General features: G+C 44.4%; 1 protein-coding gene across 2 annotated transcripts in view; it reads left to right on the top strand.

Moving 5' to 3' along the window:
• Nucleotides 1–20,081, top strand: part of MORC2 (MORC family CW-type zinc finger 2) — a 49,408-nt gene that overhangs the window by 16,992 nt on the left and 12,335 nt on the right. Inside the window, exons 5-12 of one of the 2 annotated variants that reach the window (XM_081892268.1) lie at nucleotides 2,090–2,180; nucleotides 8,815–8,923; nucleotides 9,590–9,749; nucleotides 9,916–10,027; nucleotides 11,139–11,264; nucleotides 12,233–12,312; nucleotides 12,809–12,891; nucleotides 14,920–15,005. In XM_081892268.1, the coding sequence (XP_081748394.1) occupies nucleotides 2,090–2,180; nucleotides 8,815–8,923; nucleotides 9,590–9,749; nucleotides 9,916–10,027; nucleotides 11,139–11,264; nucleotides 12,233–12,312; nucleotides 12,809–12,891; nucleotides 14,920–15,005 (847 nt within the window). The remainder of the gene's footprint in view (nucleotides 1–2,089; nucleotides 2,181–8,814; nucleotides 8,924–9,589; nucleotides 9,750–9,915; nucleotides 10,028–11,138; nucleotides 11,265–12,232; nucleotides 12,313–12,808; nucleotides 12,892–14,919; nucleotides 15,006–20,081) is intronic. The other variant, XM_081892269.1, reaches the window with a different exon arrangement.

Raw genomic sequence — 20,081 nt, 5'->3', positions numbered from 1 at the left:
GTTTACCCCTTGGAGACTATGAGTCAACAACTCTTTGGCCTTCATTGTTAAACTCCTATCTGCATGAGGAAATGCTAGTGATCGTAATTGTGATTGATAATGCACCTCGAAATGGGGCATTTCATTCCAAATTGGGGCCTACTGTCTTGTCCCCACCGACACACAGTAAACCAGGCATTCCACTTCTGTGAGCTTACGGATAAATGTATTCTCAGGCCACTGGTTTCCGTTCATCTCTTTGTTTCTGGAAGGCATTAATGGAGCTGCTGGGAATAATATGGGTATGTCTGTCCATGGCATATCACCCATAAATCAATCAGCAAACTGGTAAACCAATATCTTTGCTGCTCCCTCAGCTGTCATCAGGATGAATGGGTCTTCTTTTGTCATGCACAGAATTCACCTGTAACTACACCACTCATGTATATACCAGATATCGTTTTATACCAGTTATGGATACCACCCCAGGGACCTTCCAACAATCCCCACTTTATCCTTGGTCCATGCTGCTGGAGTTGAACTCGTACATCTGTACAAGGTTCAACAGCTGATCCAGCAACTGGACTTAATAATTTCTTGTAATACAGGCAGCAACTGTTTTAGGCATGTCTGATATGTGTGCCACTGCACACGTGCATTGTACTGCATCCGTGACACAAAATGTCACAAAAAGAGGTTGGGCACAGTCTTTTCAGGCTTTTTCAGTGGTGTTTCAAATAAATGTGATTTCACATAAATGGGTGGTTCCTTGAAACGTAAACTCCCACGTAAATTGGAAGTTGCCTATACTGAATTTCAGAAAGGCTGGATGTTTTTGCACGTTTCCATCACATGTGGAGATACTTACCAGGTATGGGGCAGCCTCTCCAGCAATATGGTATGGCACTGGGATAGAGCATTGCCAGATTCCTAGGGGTTAGATACCACCTATATATGAGTTTTAGGGTTAATTCTCTATTGCTTGCTGAAATACTTATTTTTATTTTTTTGTCCAAAGTCTATTCCATTGACTTGGGTCAGGTTCATAACCGAAATCACATTCCCTTGGATGTTTAATAGGGTCAAGTAAACCCACTGATGCCCCGACTAGAATTTTACAGATTGTGAATGTTATACTGTACCTGGGCCTTGTCCTGTGTATATTTCAGATGAGGTTAGTGGTCTTGTGACAGTCTTTCTGTTAATAGGGTTAGCCATAAAACTAGATTTGGTGAATTAGCAGCCAAGGGATTTGTAAATTTCCTAGTTTAGTCATTATTATGTATTTCTGTGGTGTATTTCTCTTATAAACGTGACTTAACTGATGTAGTATGGCTGCAATACATCCGGAATTTTATCCGGGATTCGTCTTGTGGCAGTCTGAGCGGAATTTTCGCAAAGTGTCTGAAATTCCTTTCTAAAGACGTCTCAGAATTTGCCTCCTTTCATTCTAAATTATATACCTCACAATCCACAAGCAAAGAAAGATATCCACAATATCTTAGTAAACTTACCTATACCATCACTAACTCCTGATGAGGAAACTTTTTAAGATAGCTCTATCTCACTGGAAGAAATTAACAATGTTTTTAAAAAAACTGAAACTACATAAAGCTCCAGGACCAGATGGCTGCTCTCATTGGTGAAAGCTTATATCTCACCCCTGAAGGCACCTCCTGGAGGGTGACAGGCACCCTCCTTGTTGAACTAAAAGTTGTTGACTTTCTTTTTCCAGAAGGCTTTTTAAGGTAGTGTTTAGATTTATGTTTGGTTTTATGATTATTTTTATTTTTCTGTAAGGCTATGCTTTATATATGCCACTTAAAAATGCTAACAACTAAGCTGTACATAAGTGCTGCTTAAATGAATGAATAAATAATCCCATACAAAGTAGACCCATTGAAATTATTGGACCTAAATTGGTCATGTCCATTAATTTCAGTGGGTCTGTTCCGTGTAGGACTAGCATTGGCTGCAACCTGTATGTTATTATGACATGGAAGTAAAGAAAGCATTGGCTGCAACCTGTATGTTATTATGACATGGAAGTAAAGAAAATTAGGGAGACACATATTTTAAGTAACAACCCCCCTGTTTCTGTTGTTTTTAGATGATGCTGCAAGTGTGATTCAGTTTGGTAAATCTGCTAAACGGTCACCAGAATCTACTCAGATCGGACAGTATGGGAATGGCTTGAAATCGTAGGTATTTGAAACCTCCTGAAACCTTTTGGTTTGGCTAAGGAGGTATAAGAAGCAAGAAAGATAGAGTTTTGCTTTTCTAATCATTCAGAATTTTTGCATTGACTTGGCTTGCTTCCCTAGCACTACTTATGTCCTTTGTGTATGCCCTTTAACCTTATTTCAGGAATCAAGTTTAAGTTGCAGGCCAACAGCATTCCATGTTTTTATTCTTTCAAGGCAAGTTTGTATAAGACTGGACACCCCCCCCCCCAAGAATACCCTTAGCACTTTATAGGTAATAATTAAACTAACATCCTATGAAACACTGGGTGATCCCACCCAGCAGTTGCTGCATGTTAAGGGGAGACAATATAGGAATGTGTGGGCATATTCCCTGATTCCCCCAGAGTGTGTGGGCAGAGTAGCCATTGCACAGCACTACCTTAAAGAGCAACTCATACAAAAAGCAATCTTCTGGTCTGGCTAAGAAGAATTTGGTTGTCTTCTGTATCAGATAGTCCTTGCAGATTTTCATGAACAAGCATGTGTCTACTCCCAGTTGGCTGTCTGTAGCTACAAACATTGGAACAGAAATTACTTGAATATAGCCCAAAATCCTGATTTCATATGAAAACTATTGTTGCATGCTACTCCAATCTCAGAGCGGTGCAAGATTCCAGGGGTTCCAGGCGCTTAACCCAGGGTTCATGTTTTCGTTTGGTAATGAAGCACAGTGGAAACAGATGTCTTTATGATATATGGTTTGTTCACACACATACAATCTCAGCTTAATGGAGGGGCTCACTGTATTGACACCCCAAAAAGTGTCTTCTTTCTCCCATAGCTGCAGCCTTGGATTCAAGCAGAAATCGGCCATGGCACACACTATTTCCTATATGCAGCTTTCCCCCTCTGGGTTACACCACAGCAAACTCAGACCTCAAACTTTGTCCTTCTAGCTATCTAAGAGCTGGAGGAGGGTCCCCTCCCATTTGGCACAGAGCCCCCTCTCTTTTGCTCTCTTAATGGCCCATCACCCAGGTGATTGCCTCAACACAGGGAGCTGGCTTATATTCTAACATTGGGGGGAGGGTTACAGCTGGCTGGCACCCACAAACTCATAACAATATATTTCAGCCAGGTATGCCAGGAGTTAGTCGGCAGTTACACTCAGGTACATTGCTCATGAATCAAGCAATAGAGATTGAGCAAAAATCAGCTGACTTGGGACTGAGTAATGGCTCCCTTGAGGCAACTGACACCTGGCAGTAGAGACATTAATAAAGACAGAAATCACAACAACCAATCTCTGCTGAACAAACATGTTGCAGACAGAATTATTCCAATTATCTTGCTCATGTCTTTGTGTGATATGAGTGATTAATGAGATGAGATCTACTGCTAAATCCTTTGGAGTGTCTTATGAAACCATTTCATCACCGTCATGGTTATTCTTTACTGATAATTTGTATTGCAGATAAGAGTTAAACAGCAACTGTTGGTGAGGTTTCTGCTGAGTCTTCTATGCCATGCTGTCCGAAAACAAAAGAAAGTGCACAGTATGAGTTCTTGGGACAACAAATAACTTCAGCCAAGGAGGATTTAATGCCTTTGTGGACTGAACCCTAAATCCAAATGAACTCTGCCCTTTCCCAAACTTAGAATCAATAGAATCTTAAGAGTTGGAAGGGACCCAAGGGTCATCTAGTCCAACCCTCTGCGATCTCAGCTAAAGCATCCATGACAGCCATTCAACCTTCTGGCAAGCCATCTTCAAATTTTATTTTATCTATTAAATTTGTATACTGTTCTTCATCCAAAGATCTCAGCCTCCATGGGGAGAGCATTCCACAAAGCGGAGTTGCTGAAGAAAAGGCGTATTCTCGTGTTGTAGATTTCTCATGAAGGACGCACACAAAGAAAGGCCTGAGCTGATAATTGCAGGGTCTGATTCAGGTCATATGGGGAGGAGCAGTCCTTAAGGTATTGCAGCTCTGAGCAGTTTAAGGCTTTATAGTTCAAAGCCAGCTCTTTGAATTGGGCCCAGAAACTAATCAGCAGCTAGGCCAGGATTGGTGTAATACGCTTATATTATCTTGCCCTGGTGAGCAACCTGGCTGCTGAATTCTGCACCAACTGAAATTTATGTAGCATGTGCAGAGGCAGCCCAATGCATAAGTTGCATAATCTAACCTAGTGGTTACCAGAGCATAGACAACAGAAGTTATCCCTGTCCAGGTAGGAGTGCAGCTGGGCCATCAGCTGAAGTTTATGGAAGGCACTCGGTGCCACTGAAGCCACCTGAGCCTCACGCAACAGCAAAGGATCCAGAAATACCCACAACGTACGTACCTGCTCCTTCAGAGGGAGTGTGACACCATCAAGAGCAGGCAACCTCTCATCCATCTGATCTAGGGAACCACCCACTAACAGTCTTACCTGGATTGAGCTTCAGTTTGCCGGCTCTCATCTAGTTCATTACCAAGGGAAGACAACAGTCCAGCATATCCACTGCCACACTTGCAGATGTAAAGGAGATATAGAGCTGTGTGTCATCAGCATATTCTGACAACGTATTCCAAAATGCTAGATAACTTCACTCAGCAGTTTCATGTAGAGGGAATAAAATTGAACCCTAAGGAACTCATATGTCGAAGCTTCCACGGAGGTGAAGAGCACTCCCCAAGCATCACCCTCTGGAAATGGCCATCCAAGTAAGACCAGAGCCACTGCAAAGCAGTGCCGGCCATCCCTGACTCGGACAGCTACTCGAGAAGGATAGCATGGTTAGTGGCATCAAGCCACTGAGAGGTTGAGGAGCATTAACAGGGACACATTTCCTCTATCTCTCTCCCAATAGAGGTCATCATACAGGGTGACCAAAGGAGTTTCTGTGCCAAAACCGGGACTAAACCCGAATGGAAAAGGTTCCCAACCTGTTCCCTCTCCCTAAGTTCTGGAATATACCAGGGAGCCTAGTGGGCTCCACAAAGCAGGAGAGGGCACTGGATTTGCACATTTATCCAAATAAAACCACTTGGCAGGCAGCAGTATTGCTTCCTGCTTGTCATCAGTGGGATTTCATAGTCTGGAGACGGTGAGAAGCTAAACTCATGGTGGTGAACATGGTGGTTTGTCTAAGAAAAAATTACAAGCTGGTTTGTTGGAGTTACATCTAAAAGCTCAATTGCTGTCATGTGATCCCATGACAGTTGATACCCGAAATCTGTAGTGGGTGGAGCGCACCACTAATACCTTGCAGCTTTGGTGAATTAGATTGAAGTAATCACTTGAAGTAATGGCAAGTTCTTAAAGAAATGGGAGTGCCTGATCATCTCATCGTGTCTCCTGACAAATCTCTATGTGGGACAAGAAGCTACAGTTAGAACTGGATATGGAACAACTGATTGGTTCAAAATTGGGAAAAGAGTACGACAAGGCTGTATATTGTCTCCCTGCTTATTTAACATATGCAGAATTCTTCATGTGAAAGGCTGGACTGGATGAATCCCAAGCCAGAGGTAAGATTGCTGGAAGAAATATCAACAACCTCAGATATGCAGATGACACAACTTTGATGGCAGAAAGTGAGGAATTAAAGAACCTCTTAATGAGGGTGAAAGGAGAGTGCAAAATATGGTCTGAAGCTCAACATCAAAAAAATTAAGACCATGGCCACTGGTCCTATCACCTCCTGGTAAATAGAAGGGAAGAAATGGAGGCAGTGAGAGATTTTACTTTCTTGGGCTCCATGATCACTGCAGATGGTGACAGCAGTCACGAAATTAAAAGACACCTGCTTCTTGGGAGAAAAACAATGACAAACTTAGACAGCATCTTAAAAAGCAGAGATGTTACCTTGCCGACAAAGGTCCGTATAGTTAAAGCTATGGTTTTCCCAGTAGTGATGTATGGAAGTGAGAACTGGACCATAAAGAAGGCTGATTGCCAAAGAATTGATGCTTTTGAGTTATGGTGCTGAAGGAGACTCTTTAGAGTCCCATGGACTGCAAGATCAAACCTATCCATTCTTAAGGAAATTAGCCCTGAGTGCTCACTGGAAGGACAGATCCTGAAGCTGAGGCTCCGATACTTTGGCCACTTCATGAGAAGAGAAGACTCCCTGGAAAAGACCCCTGTATGTTGGAAAAGATTGAGGACACAAGGAGAAGGGGACGACAGAGGACGAGATGTTGGACAGTGTTCTCGAAGCTACAAACATGAGTTTGACCAAACTTCAGGAGGCAGTGGAAAACAGGAGTGAGTGCCTGGTGTGCTCTGGTCCATGGGGTCACGAAGAGTCGGACACAACTAAACGACTAAACAATAATGTCATTGCTTACGGCTTCTGGAGTTCAGATGCTTTATTCATGCAGGAACTATTCATAGGATGAGTGAAATAGAGAGAGAAATAGCAGACATCTTGTCTGGAGAAAACAACAAACAAAATTGCTAAGCTTTAAGGGTAGAGTTAACTTAGATAGGTTACAAGTAACTGCTAGCTAGGTTGTTACACAAACAGTGCCCTCTAGTGGTTTAAAGCTACATGCATCAACTAGAAGCTTAAAAGAAGGTAATATATTTGCTTTCCTCCAACAATATTATGTGTTTCCTGTGGTCTATCTTCTTGGATTTTCACAAAATGCATAATAATAGTTGCAGAATATTTATAAAGTTACAGCTCTAAATGGAGATCTAAATGGAGATCTTCTCAATTCTTCCAAAGGAAGAATTCATGACCTCGCAGAAAACCCTTATAGCAAATATGGACAAACTGGACAATTCAACAAACTGAAACAATAAAACTATCCATAAAACAATGAACCAATTTATCAGACAGAAAGAAAGCCTTCATAAACAAAAAAATGTCTTCAGTAGGTACCTAAACATCTTCACTCAAGGCATCTTTCTGATTTTGTCTGGTAATTTGTTCCAGAGAGCTAGATTTGCAACACTAAAAGCCCAGTTTCTAACACAGGCTAAGTGTGCCTGTGGGCAACCCTTTCACATGCATGATTTACAGAATATGTGCTCGATTTGTACTTTTAACTGGCATCAACTTGGATTGTCATTAGCTCTTCTCTCCTTCAGAATGATCTTGTGATGAAAGACCACCCCAAGTCTTCACAGGATAGCCTATCTATGAACTTGTACAAAATGGAACAAAAGGAAAGAGCTGTGAGAAATAGAAACTTAACTGTCACTAAGATGTGCTGTACTGTACCTCTTGTTTCCTCAAGTGCATGTTGCAGCTACAGTATGTAAGAAGCTCCCTCATACTGAATCAAACCATTGACCATCTAGCAAACACATCATTGTCTATGCTGACAGTAGCACCTCTCCAGAGTTCCAGATGAGGGCCTTTCCCAGCCCTACCTGGAGATACCTTGAGACTGTCTATAAGCAAACCATGTTTACCACTGAGCCACAGTCCCCTCTTCAAAAGGACTAGGGCAACAAATAGTGTGTGTTGAAATCTAAATTTCTTGTCAACAAGAGGTTTCTCTTCTGAAACTAAGTAGGAGAGCATTGGTCTGTTGTACATTTATATATTTTGCTCCATATGCACATCTAATCAAACTGCCATGGACGCTCCAAGGCACAGAAGCTACTTGAACTCTGGAATATGGGAAGAATCTGGATTATGGTGTCTATTCTGTTACTTTACATCTACATATAATTATTGCTGATGAATTTTAACGCCAGAGTAGGACAGGACAATTGGATTATTTGTAGGAAAAGTCTTATCCATTGAAAAATACATAATATAAAAAGCAACTACTCTTTTGGATAACTGGTTGACAACCCTAATGAAGAATTTTAGTTGAGTAATCATACACATTTGATTTACGTATTTCCCAATCTCAACATAGGTGCCATATTTTGAAACATCAGTTGGAAGTATGACATATTTTTAATGCTGTCATTCATTAGAAATATTTTTTAATATTTTTCATATTGGAAGTAACTCACCCACAGCAAAATAGTCTCAGAAGTAAGCAAATCTGTCTTCCTTAACCTACTTAAATATTGTCCTTGTTGATTAAAACTGTTCCACTCCACTTAATCAACAAGGGTTTTATCTTATTAATCTACTAACTAGGGTTGCAAGCTTTATTAATGATGTAACTACATATCAGAAGTCCTCTAAACAGGAAATGTGGCAGAAAGTTTGGTGATATGATTCACGCAAGTGTCCAGATAAATGAATGTGTTGCATTACGATTTATACAACAGGGGTGCTGATTGGATGTGAAGTATCACTCAATTTAGTTAGCGGGTTGCTGGTTTTTGTTGTGCCGTTATGAACAAGTCAGTATCTTGGTCACACTGGAATGTGACTTAAGTGTCGGGTACTTGCTTCAAGTTGGAACAGTAAACAAGTTTACATCTTTGGTTATCAGAAAAAAAAAATGCTGTTTATTAGGACGTGGATAGCAGAGTATTTTAATATTGCTCCTAAGCTGCACAGTGGTACCTTGGGTTACAGCCTGTTTTGGTTTACAACTGGACTTCCAGAACGGATTATGGTTGTAAACCAAGGTTCCACTGTACTCCGCTTCTGCTTCAAATCTGTGATTAGCTATAATAAATGTATTGATCTTGTGTAAGACTTGTTGGTATGTACCTTAACACTGAAATCTTCCCACAGGGGTTCCATGCGTATTGGCAAGGATTTTATCCTCTTCACGAAGAAGGACAACAGTCTCACTTGCCTCTTCTTGTCTCGCACATTTCATGAGGAAGAAGGAATTGATGAGGTTTGCAAACATTTTGTGACTTTTAGAATCAAACAGTATATACAGACAGCTGTATTAACTTAAGCCATGTTCTTATTACGTATTAACTATGAGGTCCTTGCTCCGATTATTATTATTTTTACTATTTTACACTATCTTAAATTTGTTTCGACTTTTTGCAATACACAAATTACTACTACTACTACTAAGATTATGAGCCAGCTGAATCAAAAATGGAAAATCTTGGAGTTTCTTGAAAGCTTGTTGGAGATAACCTTCATTAGTCGCTCCTTAGTTTTGGATTGTTTAATACAGGGATGAGGAAGCATTTTCAGCTCAAAGGCCACATACTTTCTGGGAAACCTGAGGCCCACATGTCAAAGGAAAGCAGCACATTTAATAAGAATTTTACCTTTGTGCAGTAGGGTAGTTTTTGCGTGGTCTCAACACATCCCTTTCCGCCCTCAGTCCAGGCAAGCCAAAAGCATCACCCAAGTTCAAGGACACATTCCAGCTAGGCAAAACATTCAAGGATCCAAAGCAGGGTTGATTAGTCCTTAGCAGGGTGGACTGCCTTTATAGTGGAGGATAAGTTTTATAAATGGGGACCTTTTAGAAGCTGCAACCTTACTGAATAACTGTTTGAAAGTGTCCATTTCAAGTCTATTTTATCTTTTTAAATGGTAGGTAATTGTTCCACTGCCCACCTGGAATGCTCGTACTGGGGAACCCTGGACAGACAACATGGAGAAATTCTCCATTGAGACTGAACTAATTTACAAGTATTCTCCCTTTAAATCAGAGCAGGAAATAATGGAACAGTTTAACAAGATCTCTGGGGACAAAGGTGAGAATATAATCTTCATAAGATCAGAGATTTGTGCCCCAAAAGGCACTATATATGCCAAATTTGATGCTTGTGTGTATGATAAGAGTACAATGCTTATGGGGGGTTTTTTTACCCAAAGAAGGAACAGGTATATGAGTTAATATTGTTGTATCTGATGCCTCAGGGACTCTGGTGATAATCTTCAACCTCAAACTGATGGATAATGGTGAACCTGAGCTAGATGTGACCTCAGATCCCCGAGACATCCAGATGGCTGAAACACCACCTGAGGGAACGTAAGCTTGATGCAACCTAAGTTTCATATCTAAGTCTGTTTCTATGAAGCAAATTACTTTGTAGGGAAGGGCATCCCTTGCTTGTAGCAGCTGAATTATTTTTGTGCTTTGGTGGAAGTAGAGGTTCTCTGTCCTCATTTAACCCTTCACGGAGGAGATTGTGGGCTAAATGACTCAGATATAGGAAGTAGAATTTTATAGGCTTGTGAGCACTCGAGATACAGGGGATTTGCAACTGGCCCTTGAGGAATGTTTAAATTCAAGGCCTGTTTCTAGCTGACAGGATCTAGAAATGAGACACTGGTCAATCATAGGTATTCACTTGAGAAACAGAAAGTTGGGAATGTGTGGATGTTAACGCATGGAATGTAGTCTTAAAGCCATATCCACATTTAATCCTCTTTCAAGGAAAGCTAACTTCAGAGTTCTCTTAACGGGCTTACTGTATTAGCTTTCTGTTGTTTGTAGTCTCCTCCCTCGAGTTCTCTCTCACACACAGAAAACTTAGGAGAGTTAGGGACTCATCTCTCAGTTTGCACTAACTGTGGCAAAAGTCAGAAATGGAGAGGGGGTGGAACATCATGGTTTCTCCAAAGCCTGCCCTGAAGTAAGACTGTTAATTTCACAGCAACCTTAAGAATAAGGTACAGAAGCCATGAGAGAGATTCTCATGGCTTCTGACTTCCCCCAAAGGTGCTACAAACACAGAGGTAGAACCATGTCACTCTCCAAACACCTCTGGGGAAATGAAGACAGACTCACTTAGCTTTGAGTTAGGTGGGGGGAAGAGCATAAGGGTTGTCATGTTCAACCCAAACCAAGTTGATTGGGTGAAGATGTATGTCCTTACCTGGGTTTAACTGAGTTGCCCTGACTCTTTTTACATGCTGGGCATATGTGAATAATCTTGGTCTCCTTTTCTCCACACGATGATGATCAGCTAGTGAATGGGTAGAAGGCTGATCTTAAGGGCTGGGGTTTGTTTTCTCCCTCCTTTGACTTCCTGTCAGGAATTCTTTAGCTGTGATTACTGCATTGCAGGGGGTTGGACTACATGATCCTTGGGATCCCTTCCAACCCTACGATTCTATGATTTCCCCCCCTCTTTCAGGAAGCCAGAGCGTCGTTCCTTCCGTGCTTATGCTGCTGTGCTCTACATTGATCCCAGAATGAGAATATTTATCCATGGACACAAAGTGCAGACTAAGCGTCTTTCCTGCTGCTTATTCAAGCCTAGGTATGACTCATAGCCAAGGATTTACTTTACGAGGGGGCTGTTTGTGCCTGCGTGCCACAGTTTTGCAGCAGGGTGAAAAACTTGCATAGGGCTTGTCCACACCTAACTTTTGCCCCACACTTTCCAGGCACAGTCCTGTGCTTTAAATCTCTCTGTCAGCGCTCCCCCCTCCCCCTCCGCTCTTTCTCTGTGAAGCCTTCTCTTTAACACTGAATTGGAACAAACGAAAGTTTGGGTTTTCAGAGGATTGCTGTTCTCTCTGATTAAGCGGTAAGGAGCGGGTTTTCATGGGGAAAGTGCAGGAGCAAAAAATAGTGCTCAGACACAGAGCTTTAAAGCATGGACCTGTGCCACAAAAGGAAGACTGAATGAGCTCAGAATGAACAGTGCCGTTTGGCCCCTGCACAGCACCTCATCTTTTCCAAATGTAGGATCATTGGTCTTGCCCTTTTCCACCTGTGGGAAGATGCTGGCTTTGCCTCTTTGACCTGTGTGTGGAATGCACAGGCTGGCAGAGGTGATGTGCTTTGTTTTACAGAACCTTCTAGAAGGCTCTGCCTGTGGCCTGGAGAGACTGTTCTTATTTGTAAGTCTGCATAAAATGTCCATTCAAAGGACATTACAAAATCCAGAGCCCACACCACCTTGCTTACAACTAAAATCATACAACTACTTAGTTTATTCAACAAATAAACTTGATCCACGGCTCCCAGTTCTTCAAAGTCTCATAGTTATTTACACTTCCAGCACCCCCCTGTTACCCCCTTGCCTACCATCTACTTTGGGAATCACTAAATTATGGAATCCCGATAAAGGACTTGCTGCCTAAATAAACTATACAATAAAAGGGATATTTTATCTGACTTCAGGGACTTTGGGTTGTATCTAAAGATTGTATCTAAAGTTCTATCTAAAGATTGCTGTTTAACACAATGTTTTCTCTCTCCTGCCTCTGCCCCCTCTGGCAGGATGTACAAATATACTTCCAAGCGGTTCAAGACCAGAGCAGAGCAGGAAGTGAAGAAAACAGAGCATCTGGCTCGGATTGGTGAGTTCCAGGGCTGGGTGAGTCCGCCCACCCACCTCCCTGCTGCCTCAAAGTTCTGATATCCTAAGTAATTCCAGTCCAGTTCTGCTTTTTGTGTTCCTTGAGGAGTTTTTCAGTTGATCAGCAATCAGATGGGCATCTATACACACACACATTGGTCTCTACCTTTGTCAGGTCATTCCATTAAACTGAATGCACACGTATCCTGTCTATTTTCTGAACCAGGTTCCCTAGGTCAGTTCATGGATATCACTGGAGCTGTGCAAAGGACCATTTGCAAAGTGATAGCCTGGTCCCAAAATGATCAGGTCTTCATATAACTGTAATTGACATTGCAAGTAGAGGTAGCGTCTTGCTTCTACTGTGTAGATTCTTGCTATTTTCTGATACACTACATCTAATACAGCTTCCCTGAGAGCCTGGGTTTTTATTTTTTGTTTTGTTTTGGTTTTGCAGTTCTGTTTGCATTGATTCTACTGTCTCTTTGTGTTTTCAGCTGAAGAAAAGGCTCGGGAAGCTGAGAGCAAAGCCCGTGCTTTGGAGCTGCGCTTGGGAGGGGACCTCACTAGGGAATCCAGGGTAAGATCTGTAGTGTCTGGTGGTTGATTTGAATTCCTAGTGTTCAAGAAGGACAGGGGCACATTTCCCTGAGCTAAGCAGGACTGCTGCCAGTGAATGCAAGAGGCTGAAAGAATGATGTCTGGTTAGGCTCTCAAAACAGTTCGAGTGTCTGTTCTAGCAGGTGACAGTCAGTATTTCTGCTGGTTTTACTCCTCCTCTGCAGGAGTTAAGAAGCCCCTACGAGTTGTGCCTATGTACTAAAGTGATGTGTGGTGAAGGGAGGCTGAACATCCTGTGAATAGGATTTGGCCAATTCATCTCTCCATTTATGGCTCATGTAGGTAATAATTGCATAATTCCCTTTTACTTTCATAGAGTTTCTTCTTTTGGAGAAGATTCATTTCAGAATATTCACAGATCAGAATTGCATATAATCACAGAATGAGGAGCATAGCTTGCAAATCTGTGAAAATAGTACAGGCACAATTAACAAACAAACAATCTAGCAATAATAATAATAATTTATTATTTATACCCCGCCCATCTGGCTGGGTTTCCCCAGACACTCTGGGCAGCTCCCAACAGAATATTAAAAGCACAATAAAACATCAAACACTAAACAGGACTGCCTTCAGATGTCTTCTAAAAGTCAGATAGTTGTTTATTTCCTTGACATCTGATGGGAGGGAGTTCCACAGGGAGGGCACCACTACCAAGAAGGCCCTCTGCCTGGTTCCCTTTAACCTCGCTTCTTGAAGGGAGGGAACCGCCAAACGATGGGGGTGGAGACGCTCCTTCAGGTATGCTGGGCTGAGGCCGTTTAGGGCTTTAAAGGTCAGCACCAACACTTTGAATTGTGCTTGGAAATGTACTGGGAGCCAATGTAGATCTTTCAGGACTGGTGTTATATGGTCTTGGCGGTCACTTCCAGTCACCAGTCTAGCTGCCACGTTTTGGATTAGTTGTAGTTTCCGGGTCACCTTCAAAAGTAGCTCCACATAGAGCACATTGCAGTAGTCCAAGCGGGAGATGACCAGAGCATGCACCACTCTGGCAAGACAGTCCGCGGGCAGGTAGGGTCTCAGCCTGCGTACCAGATGGAGCTGGGAGACAGCTGCCCTGGACACAGAAATAACCTGTACCTTCATGGACAGCTGTGAGCCCAAAATGACTCCCATGCTGTGCACCTAGTCCTTCAGAGGCACAGTTACCCGATTCAGGACCAAGGAGTCCTCCACACCTGCCCACCCCCTCTCCCTCCAAAACAGTACTTCTGTCTTGTCAGGGTTCAACCTCAATCTGTTTACTGCCATCCATCCTCCAACCACCTCCAGACACTCACATAGGTCCTTCACCGCCTTCACTGGTTCTGATTTAAAAGAGAAGTAGAGCTGAGTATCATCTGCATTTATTGCTTATCAGAAGGAAGAATAGAAGTTTTTAAAATTATTGTGTAAGGTGGAAATCTGTGGCACAATATTTATGATAATTCGCTATGAAATAGACTAAATGTAATGCTTAAGTTTAATAGAAGGGTGCTGTTGTAAGTAAATATAAATAATGTGATGAATTAAATGAATAATACATGATAATTTGAAAAAGATAAAACCCCTGATGAAATAGGAAGATAGAGTATTTATTTCTTAAGATATTATATATTGCTTAATTATTTGCATTCCTAAGTGGTATACATAAAAACACTCCACAGAAAATGGGACAATAAAATAATAAACCTTTTTCATTAAACTGAACACTACCTTAAAATGTCTTCTGGAACAAGAAAGTTAGTAATTTGTCTAAAGTCCAGCAGTTTGTGTGTTTTTAATATATACATGGACTTCATGAGACTCTGATATTGCGTATATTGTGAGAATATAGTTAGTATGTATTAATAAATAAATAAATAAATAAGTCATTCTGTCTCACCGCTACCATTGTAGAATGCTTTTTTAGGGCCACTAAGGAGAAGCTGTGTGTATAAAAACACAAACTTTAGGTAGTGCTTCAAGATTGCGTAACCATTTTAAGTGTGCTTCACATCCTCAGGTCATGTTGCGCCAAGCTCAGGACGTGGCGATAACCATGCGTAGAGAGGCAGATGTTAAGAAGAGGATCAGGGAGGCAAAGCAGCGGTGAGTGGCAGAGCTCCAGTTCTTCCATGCCTCTTGCTTTGTTCCCCTGCTGATAAGCAACCCTCAAGGATCTTGCAGTTCTGAAGGTGTATCCATTTCATTTATACCTTACCAAGGGAGCCAACTCTTGGGGCCAAGGGTTCTTCTGCCCCCCAATAAAATATTTGTGGGGACTGGGGGACCCCAAAGTTGATGGGCATTGCCATCTGTCAGGGAACTGACATCTAAAGCGCCGGAGGCGCAAAGGCTCACTGAGGGTGAGAGAGCAGTAGCAGCGGAAGAGGGAACCAGTAGAGGGCGAGCAAGAACTCCAAGGGAAAGTGAGTCGGAGGGATGGCTCAGAGACGCTTCAAGCGAAACCAGTGGGGAGGTCTCAGGACCTCCTATAGGGACACCCACACCTCGACGGAAACTGTCACGCCGAGAGGCCAGACGACGTGTTTCCGTTAAGGAGCTTTTATGTTGGAAACGTTTCCGAAAGCAGCCACTTTCGGATTCTACTAGTGATTGACGCAGCCATGCTGGAGGGGCTCCGTCACAGGCAGAGGTTTGAAAGCCTGATCAAACTCTGAGGGACTTGCATTTTACGCACAAGCAGCTCATCGTCCCATCACAGCAATCCGAAAGTCTCCGAAAGCCAGCTTGTGCAGGGAGAAGCATCATGAGCAATCCAGCCGGAACCGGGGAAGCAGGAGCAGCTGGAGGAGGTCCAAGCCTGGAAGAAAGGTACAGGGCGTTGGAGATCCAGTTGGCGCTGCAAACGGCGAGGCTTGAGGAGAGGAGGGCTCAGGATGCAGAAAAGGGAAAGGAGAAAACCACCCCGCTCGCCAGAAAGGTGCCAGGATTGGTGCAGAAATTCGGGGGGGATCCCAGGAACTATCATGCCTTTAGAACAGAGATGCAATACGCTCTAAACTTGCAGTTTGATGACTTCCCCGATGAGGAATCGCGAGTGGCGTATGTGATTGGCCATCTCGAATCCGGGGCGAAAGATTGGGTTAGACCCCTGATGGCAGCGAATAATGAGATCTTAAAGGACACGAGGAAGTTTTTTCGTGCCATGGACCTGATGTTTTCCAGCGATATTGAGCAGGGGGTGGTGCGAAGGCAGTTAATGGCTTGCCAGCAAGGAAGCAGATCTGTCCGTGAGTACTGGACTGAATTTACCATGTTGATTCACAAATTGGGGTGGGACCTATCGGCGGAGCCCATCCAAATGCTTTTCGAAGAGGGGCTTTCTTCAACCGTCAAAGATGAGCTTTCCCGGGGCCCCAGGGCGGAGTCTATGGACCAGTTAACCAAATCTGCGCTGGCCATAGGAGCGCGCCAGGAGGCGAGGGCTATGGAAAAGCGGGAAGGGAAAGGAGACCGTTGGAGGGAGTTCCGCATTCCAGACATTCCAGAGCCACCTTTCCCGCCGGCAGAGCCGATGGAAGTTGGAACAGCGCGGGCGCGCGCAGTTTCAAATCCCAGTGAAGGGCGGAAAAAGGAGGGAAAGAGCGCCAAGAGATGTTATCTCTGCCAACAGCCAGGGCACTTTGCCAGAGTTTGCCCACAAAGAAAGGAATGGCAAGGGATGGCAGGAGCTGTTGGGGGAAAGGAAGAGGAAGGCAAGGAGCAAGTAAAAGCCAACGCCTGGCTGCCACCGTTGGGGCACAGCAGCCAGGCCAAAGAGCAATGAAAGTGCCCATGCCAGAACCCCCCAGACCCGCTTTAGTGATAGAGGTGTTACTAGAACTGCCAAACGGACACCCACTAAAGGTCAAGGCGCTTTTGGATTCAGGCAGCTCCTGTAATTTCATGAGTAAGGAGTTTGCAGCTGAGCACCAGATACAGACTATCCCTTTAAGTAACCCCTTGCAGGTGACTACGATTGACGGCAGAGAGCTGTTGGGGGGAGAAGTTAGCCAACAGACTGTCCCGATGATAATGAGAGTGGCAAGGCACACCGAACAGATAGCGTTTAATGTGGCCATCCTGGGAGGAGCGCCCATCATTTTGGGGATGAGCTGGCTGGCGCTACACGATCCGCTAGTGGGCTGGCATCAGAGGGTGGTCTCCTTTGGGTCAGCGCATTGCCTAGAACACTGCAAGGAGGGGAAGGTTTCGGGAGGAGACAGAGTCACCCTAGCGGGGATGGAAGTGATGGACAAAGGGAAGGTGCCCCCGCAATACGCAGATCTGAGCAACGTATTCAGCGAAAGGGAAGCAGACAAACTGCCACCGCATAGACCCTTTGACTGTCAAATCAACCTACTCCCAGGGGCCCAACTCCCAGTAGGCAAGCTGTACGCCATGTCAGACAGGGAGATGCAGGAGCTGAGGGAGTTCATTGACAAAAACTTGAAGCGAGGTTTCATCAGAGAGTCCCGAGCGGTGGGGGGCAGCCCAGTGTTTTTTGTGGACAAAAAGAACACAGACAAACCGAGACTGGTGTGGGACTTCAGGGCCCTCAATGCAGTGTCGGAGCCCCTGGCTTTCCCTATGCCCCGAATTGATGACATTTTGACCAGAGTAAGGAAGGGAAAGATTTTTACAAAACTGGACCTGCGGGGGGCGTACAATCTGATACGCATAAGGAAGGGAGATGAATGGAAGACCACCATGTTTACCCCGTTGGGAGCCTTTGAATACCTCGTTATGCCCTTCGGTCTACAAGGGGGCTCCGCGTGTTTTCAAGCTTTTATAAACCACGTTCTGGGGCCTTTGCTCTACAAGAATTGTGTGGCCTTTTTAGACGACGTGTTGGTGTATTCGGAAAATGAGGAACAGCATGTGAGGGACGTTCGAGAAGTGTTGGGCAGGCTGCAAGCCAACCAGCTGTGGGTGAAACTGGAGAAGTGCCAGTTTCATACCAAGGAGGTGGAATTCCTGGGGTACCGCTTGTCAGACAAGGGATTGGCCATGGATCCAGGCAAGGTCCAAGCGGTACTGGAATGGAAGACACCAAAGACCAAGAAGGACGTGCAAAGATTCTTGGGATTTGGGAACTTTTATCGGAAGTTCATCAAGAACTTTGCCCACTTGACGGCGCCCATCACCGACTGTCTCAGCAGCAAGAAGAAATTTGTTTGGACGGCAGAGGCGGATCGAGCCTTTGAAGAACTGAAAAGGGCTTTCGCCTCGGAAGAACAACTTCTGCATGTGGATTTACGAAAACCCATGAGAGTGGAAACAGATGCATCCGACCGGGCGGTAGGGGCGGTCCTTCTTCAACCGGGGAGGAGTGCGTCGGAGTGGAGACCGTGTGCCTTCTTCTCGCGGAAGCTGAATAAGTCCGAGAGGAATTACACGGTGTATGACAGGGAACTACTTGCCATTCACGAAGCATTCCGGAGGTGGAGACATTTATTAATTGGGGCACAACACAAGGTGCAAGTGTGCACCGACCACAAAAATTTAGAGTATTGGAGAACAGCTCGAGTGCTCAACCAACGACAAGTGAGATGGGCACAGGAATTCTCCAAATTTAACTTTGAGATTTGTTATGTGCCAGGCCCAGAAAACATCAGGGCGGACGCGCTCTCACGCAAACCAGAATATTGGGAAGGGGAGGGGGTGATCGAAGAGAGACATGTCATCCCGGAGGACCGCTGGGTGTGTGGGGCGGCGATGGTGGGGCAACGAGAACTGGTGGAGGAAACGGAAAATGATGAATATGCCCAGGATAAGCTCAGAGGTCTCAGGGGGGAGGACGAGAGCCCCGGAGGTTTTGAGGAAAGAAATGGGGCATTGTATTACAAAGGGGCACTGTATATACCCGAAGGTGAATTGAGGGGGAGAGTACTCAAGCAGTTGCATGATAGCCCCACGGCGGGACATTTTGGGCAACACAAGACCATGTGGTTGGTTACCAGGGAATTTTGGTGGCCTAAGGTGAGGGAAGATGTAAGGGAGTATGTAAGAGGGTGTGACCAATGTCAGCGAGCCAAAGGGGAAAGAAGGGCGCCGGCAGGGTTATTAGAACCTTTACCCACACCAGAACGGCCTTGGGAAGCGATATCAATAGATTTTATGACGGATCTGCCAAGGTCCAAGGGGAAAACAGCCATCATGGTAGTAGTAGACCTGTTAACTAAGATGTGCCACTTTGTAGCATGCTCACATGCAGTCACAGCGGAAGAAACGGCGAAGTTGTTTGTGGAACATATCTTTAGGTTGCACGGGGCTCCCTCGAGGGTGATCTCAGATCGAGGCAAACAATTTACTTCCAGGTTCTGGAGGAAGCTCATGAGCTTGTTACACGTGGAAGTCAATTTTTCAACTGCCCGGCACCCTGAAACCAACGGGCAGGCGGAAAGGGCAAATGGCATTCTTCAACAATATCTTAGGTGTTATGTCAATGACAGAGAGAACGATTGGGTCGAAAAGTTGGCGTTGGCAGAATTTGCCTACAATAATGCGGAGAATGTGTCCACAGGGATGAGTCCCTTTTTGGCTAATTACGGGTGTCACCCCAGGGCATTTCCAGGGGAAGGAGGGGAGAGATGGAGCGTCCCAGCGGCTGAACATTTTGTAGAAGAGATGGAAGCCATCCATCAGCAGCTCCAGCTCAACTTAGAAAGGGCTAAGGCACAATATAAGAAGCAGGCAGACAAGAACAGAAGGGAAGGTGAAACCATAAGGGTGGGGGATCAAGTGTGGTTGTCAACCCAAGGGTTGCCGTTCAAAGGGGGTTGTAAGAAACTGAGGCCCAGAAGATTGGGACCCTTTGAGGTGATTCAGCAGGTCAACCCAGTAGCTTTCAAACTCCGATTACCCAATCACATGAAATTGCACCCAGTGTTCCACAGGTCGTTACTGTCACCATACAGGGGAGGAGGTGAAGGGGAGCACGTCAGGGGACCAGCCTTGGAAGAGAGGGAACGCCGCAACCATGTAGCGGAAATCCTCGATTCCAGGTGGAAGGGAAATCAGGTGGAGTATTTAGTGGCGTGGGAAGGGGAACCGGAGTCAGAAAACACCTGGGTAAGTGTGCAGGAAGTCAATGACGAGGTTTTAACAGAAACGTTCCATCAAAGGTTCCCGAGGAAACCTCAGCCGATAGCAAGGTTTAGAAGGGAGTATTTCGGCACC

Source organism: Podarcis melisellensis, assembly GCF_964234715.1.
Source record: "Podarcis melisellensis genome assembly, chromosome: 16".
NCBI classification, from domain to species: Eukaryota; Metazoa; Chordata; class Lepidosauria; order Squamata; family Lacertidae; genus Podarcis; species Podarcis melisellensis.
This window is presented reverse-complemented; position numbering and strand designations above follow the sequence as displayed.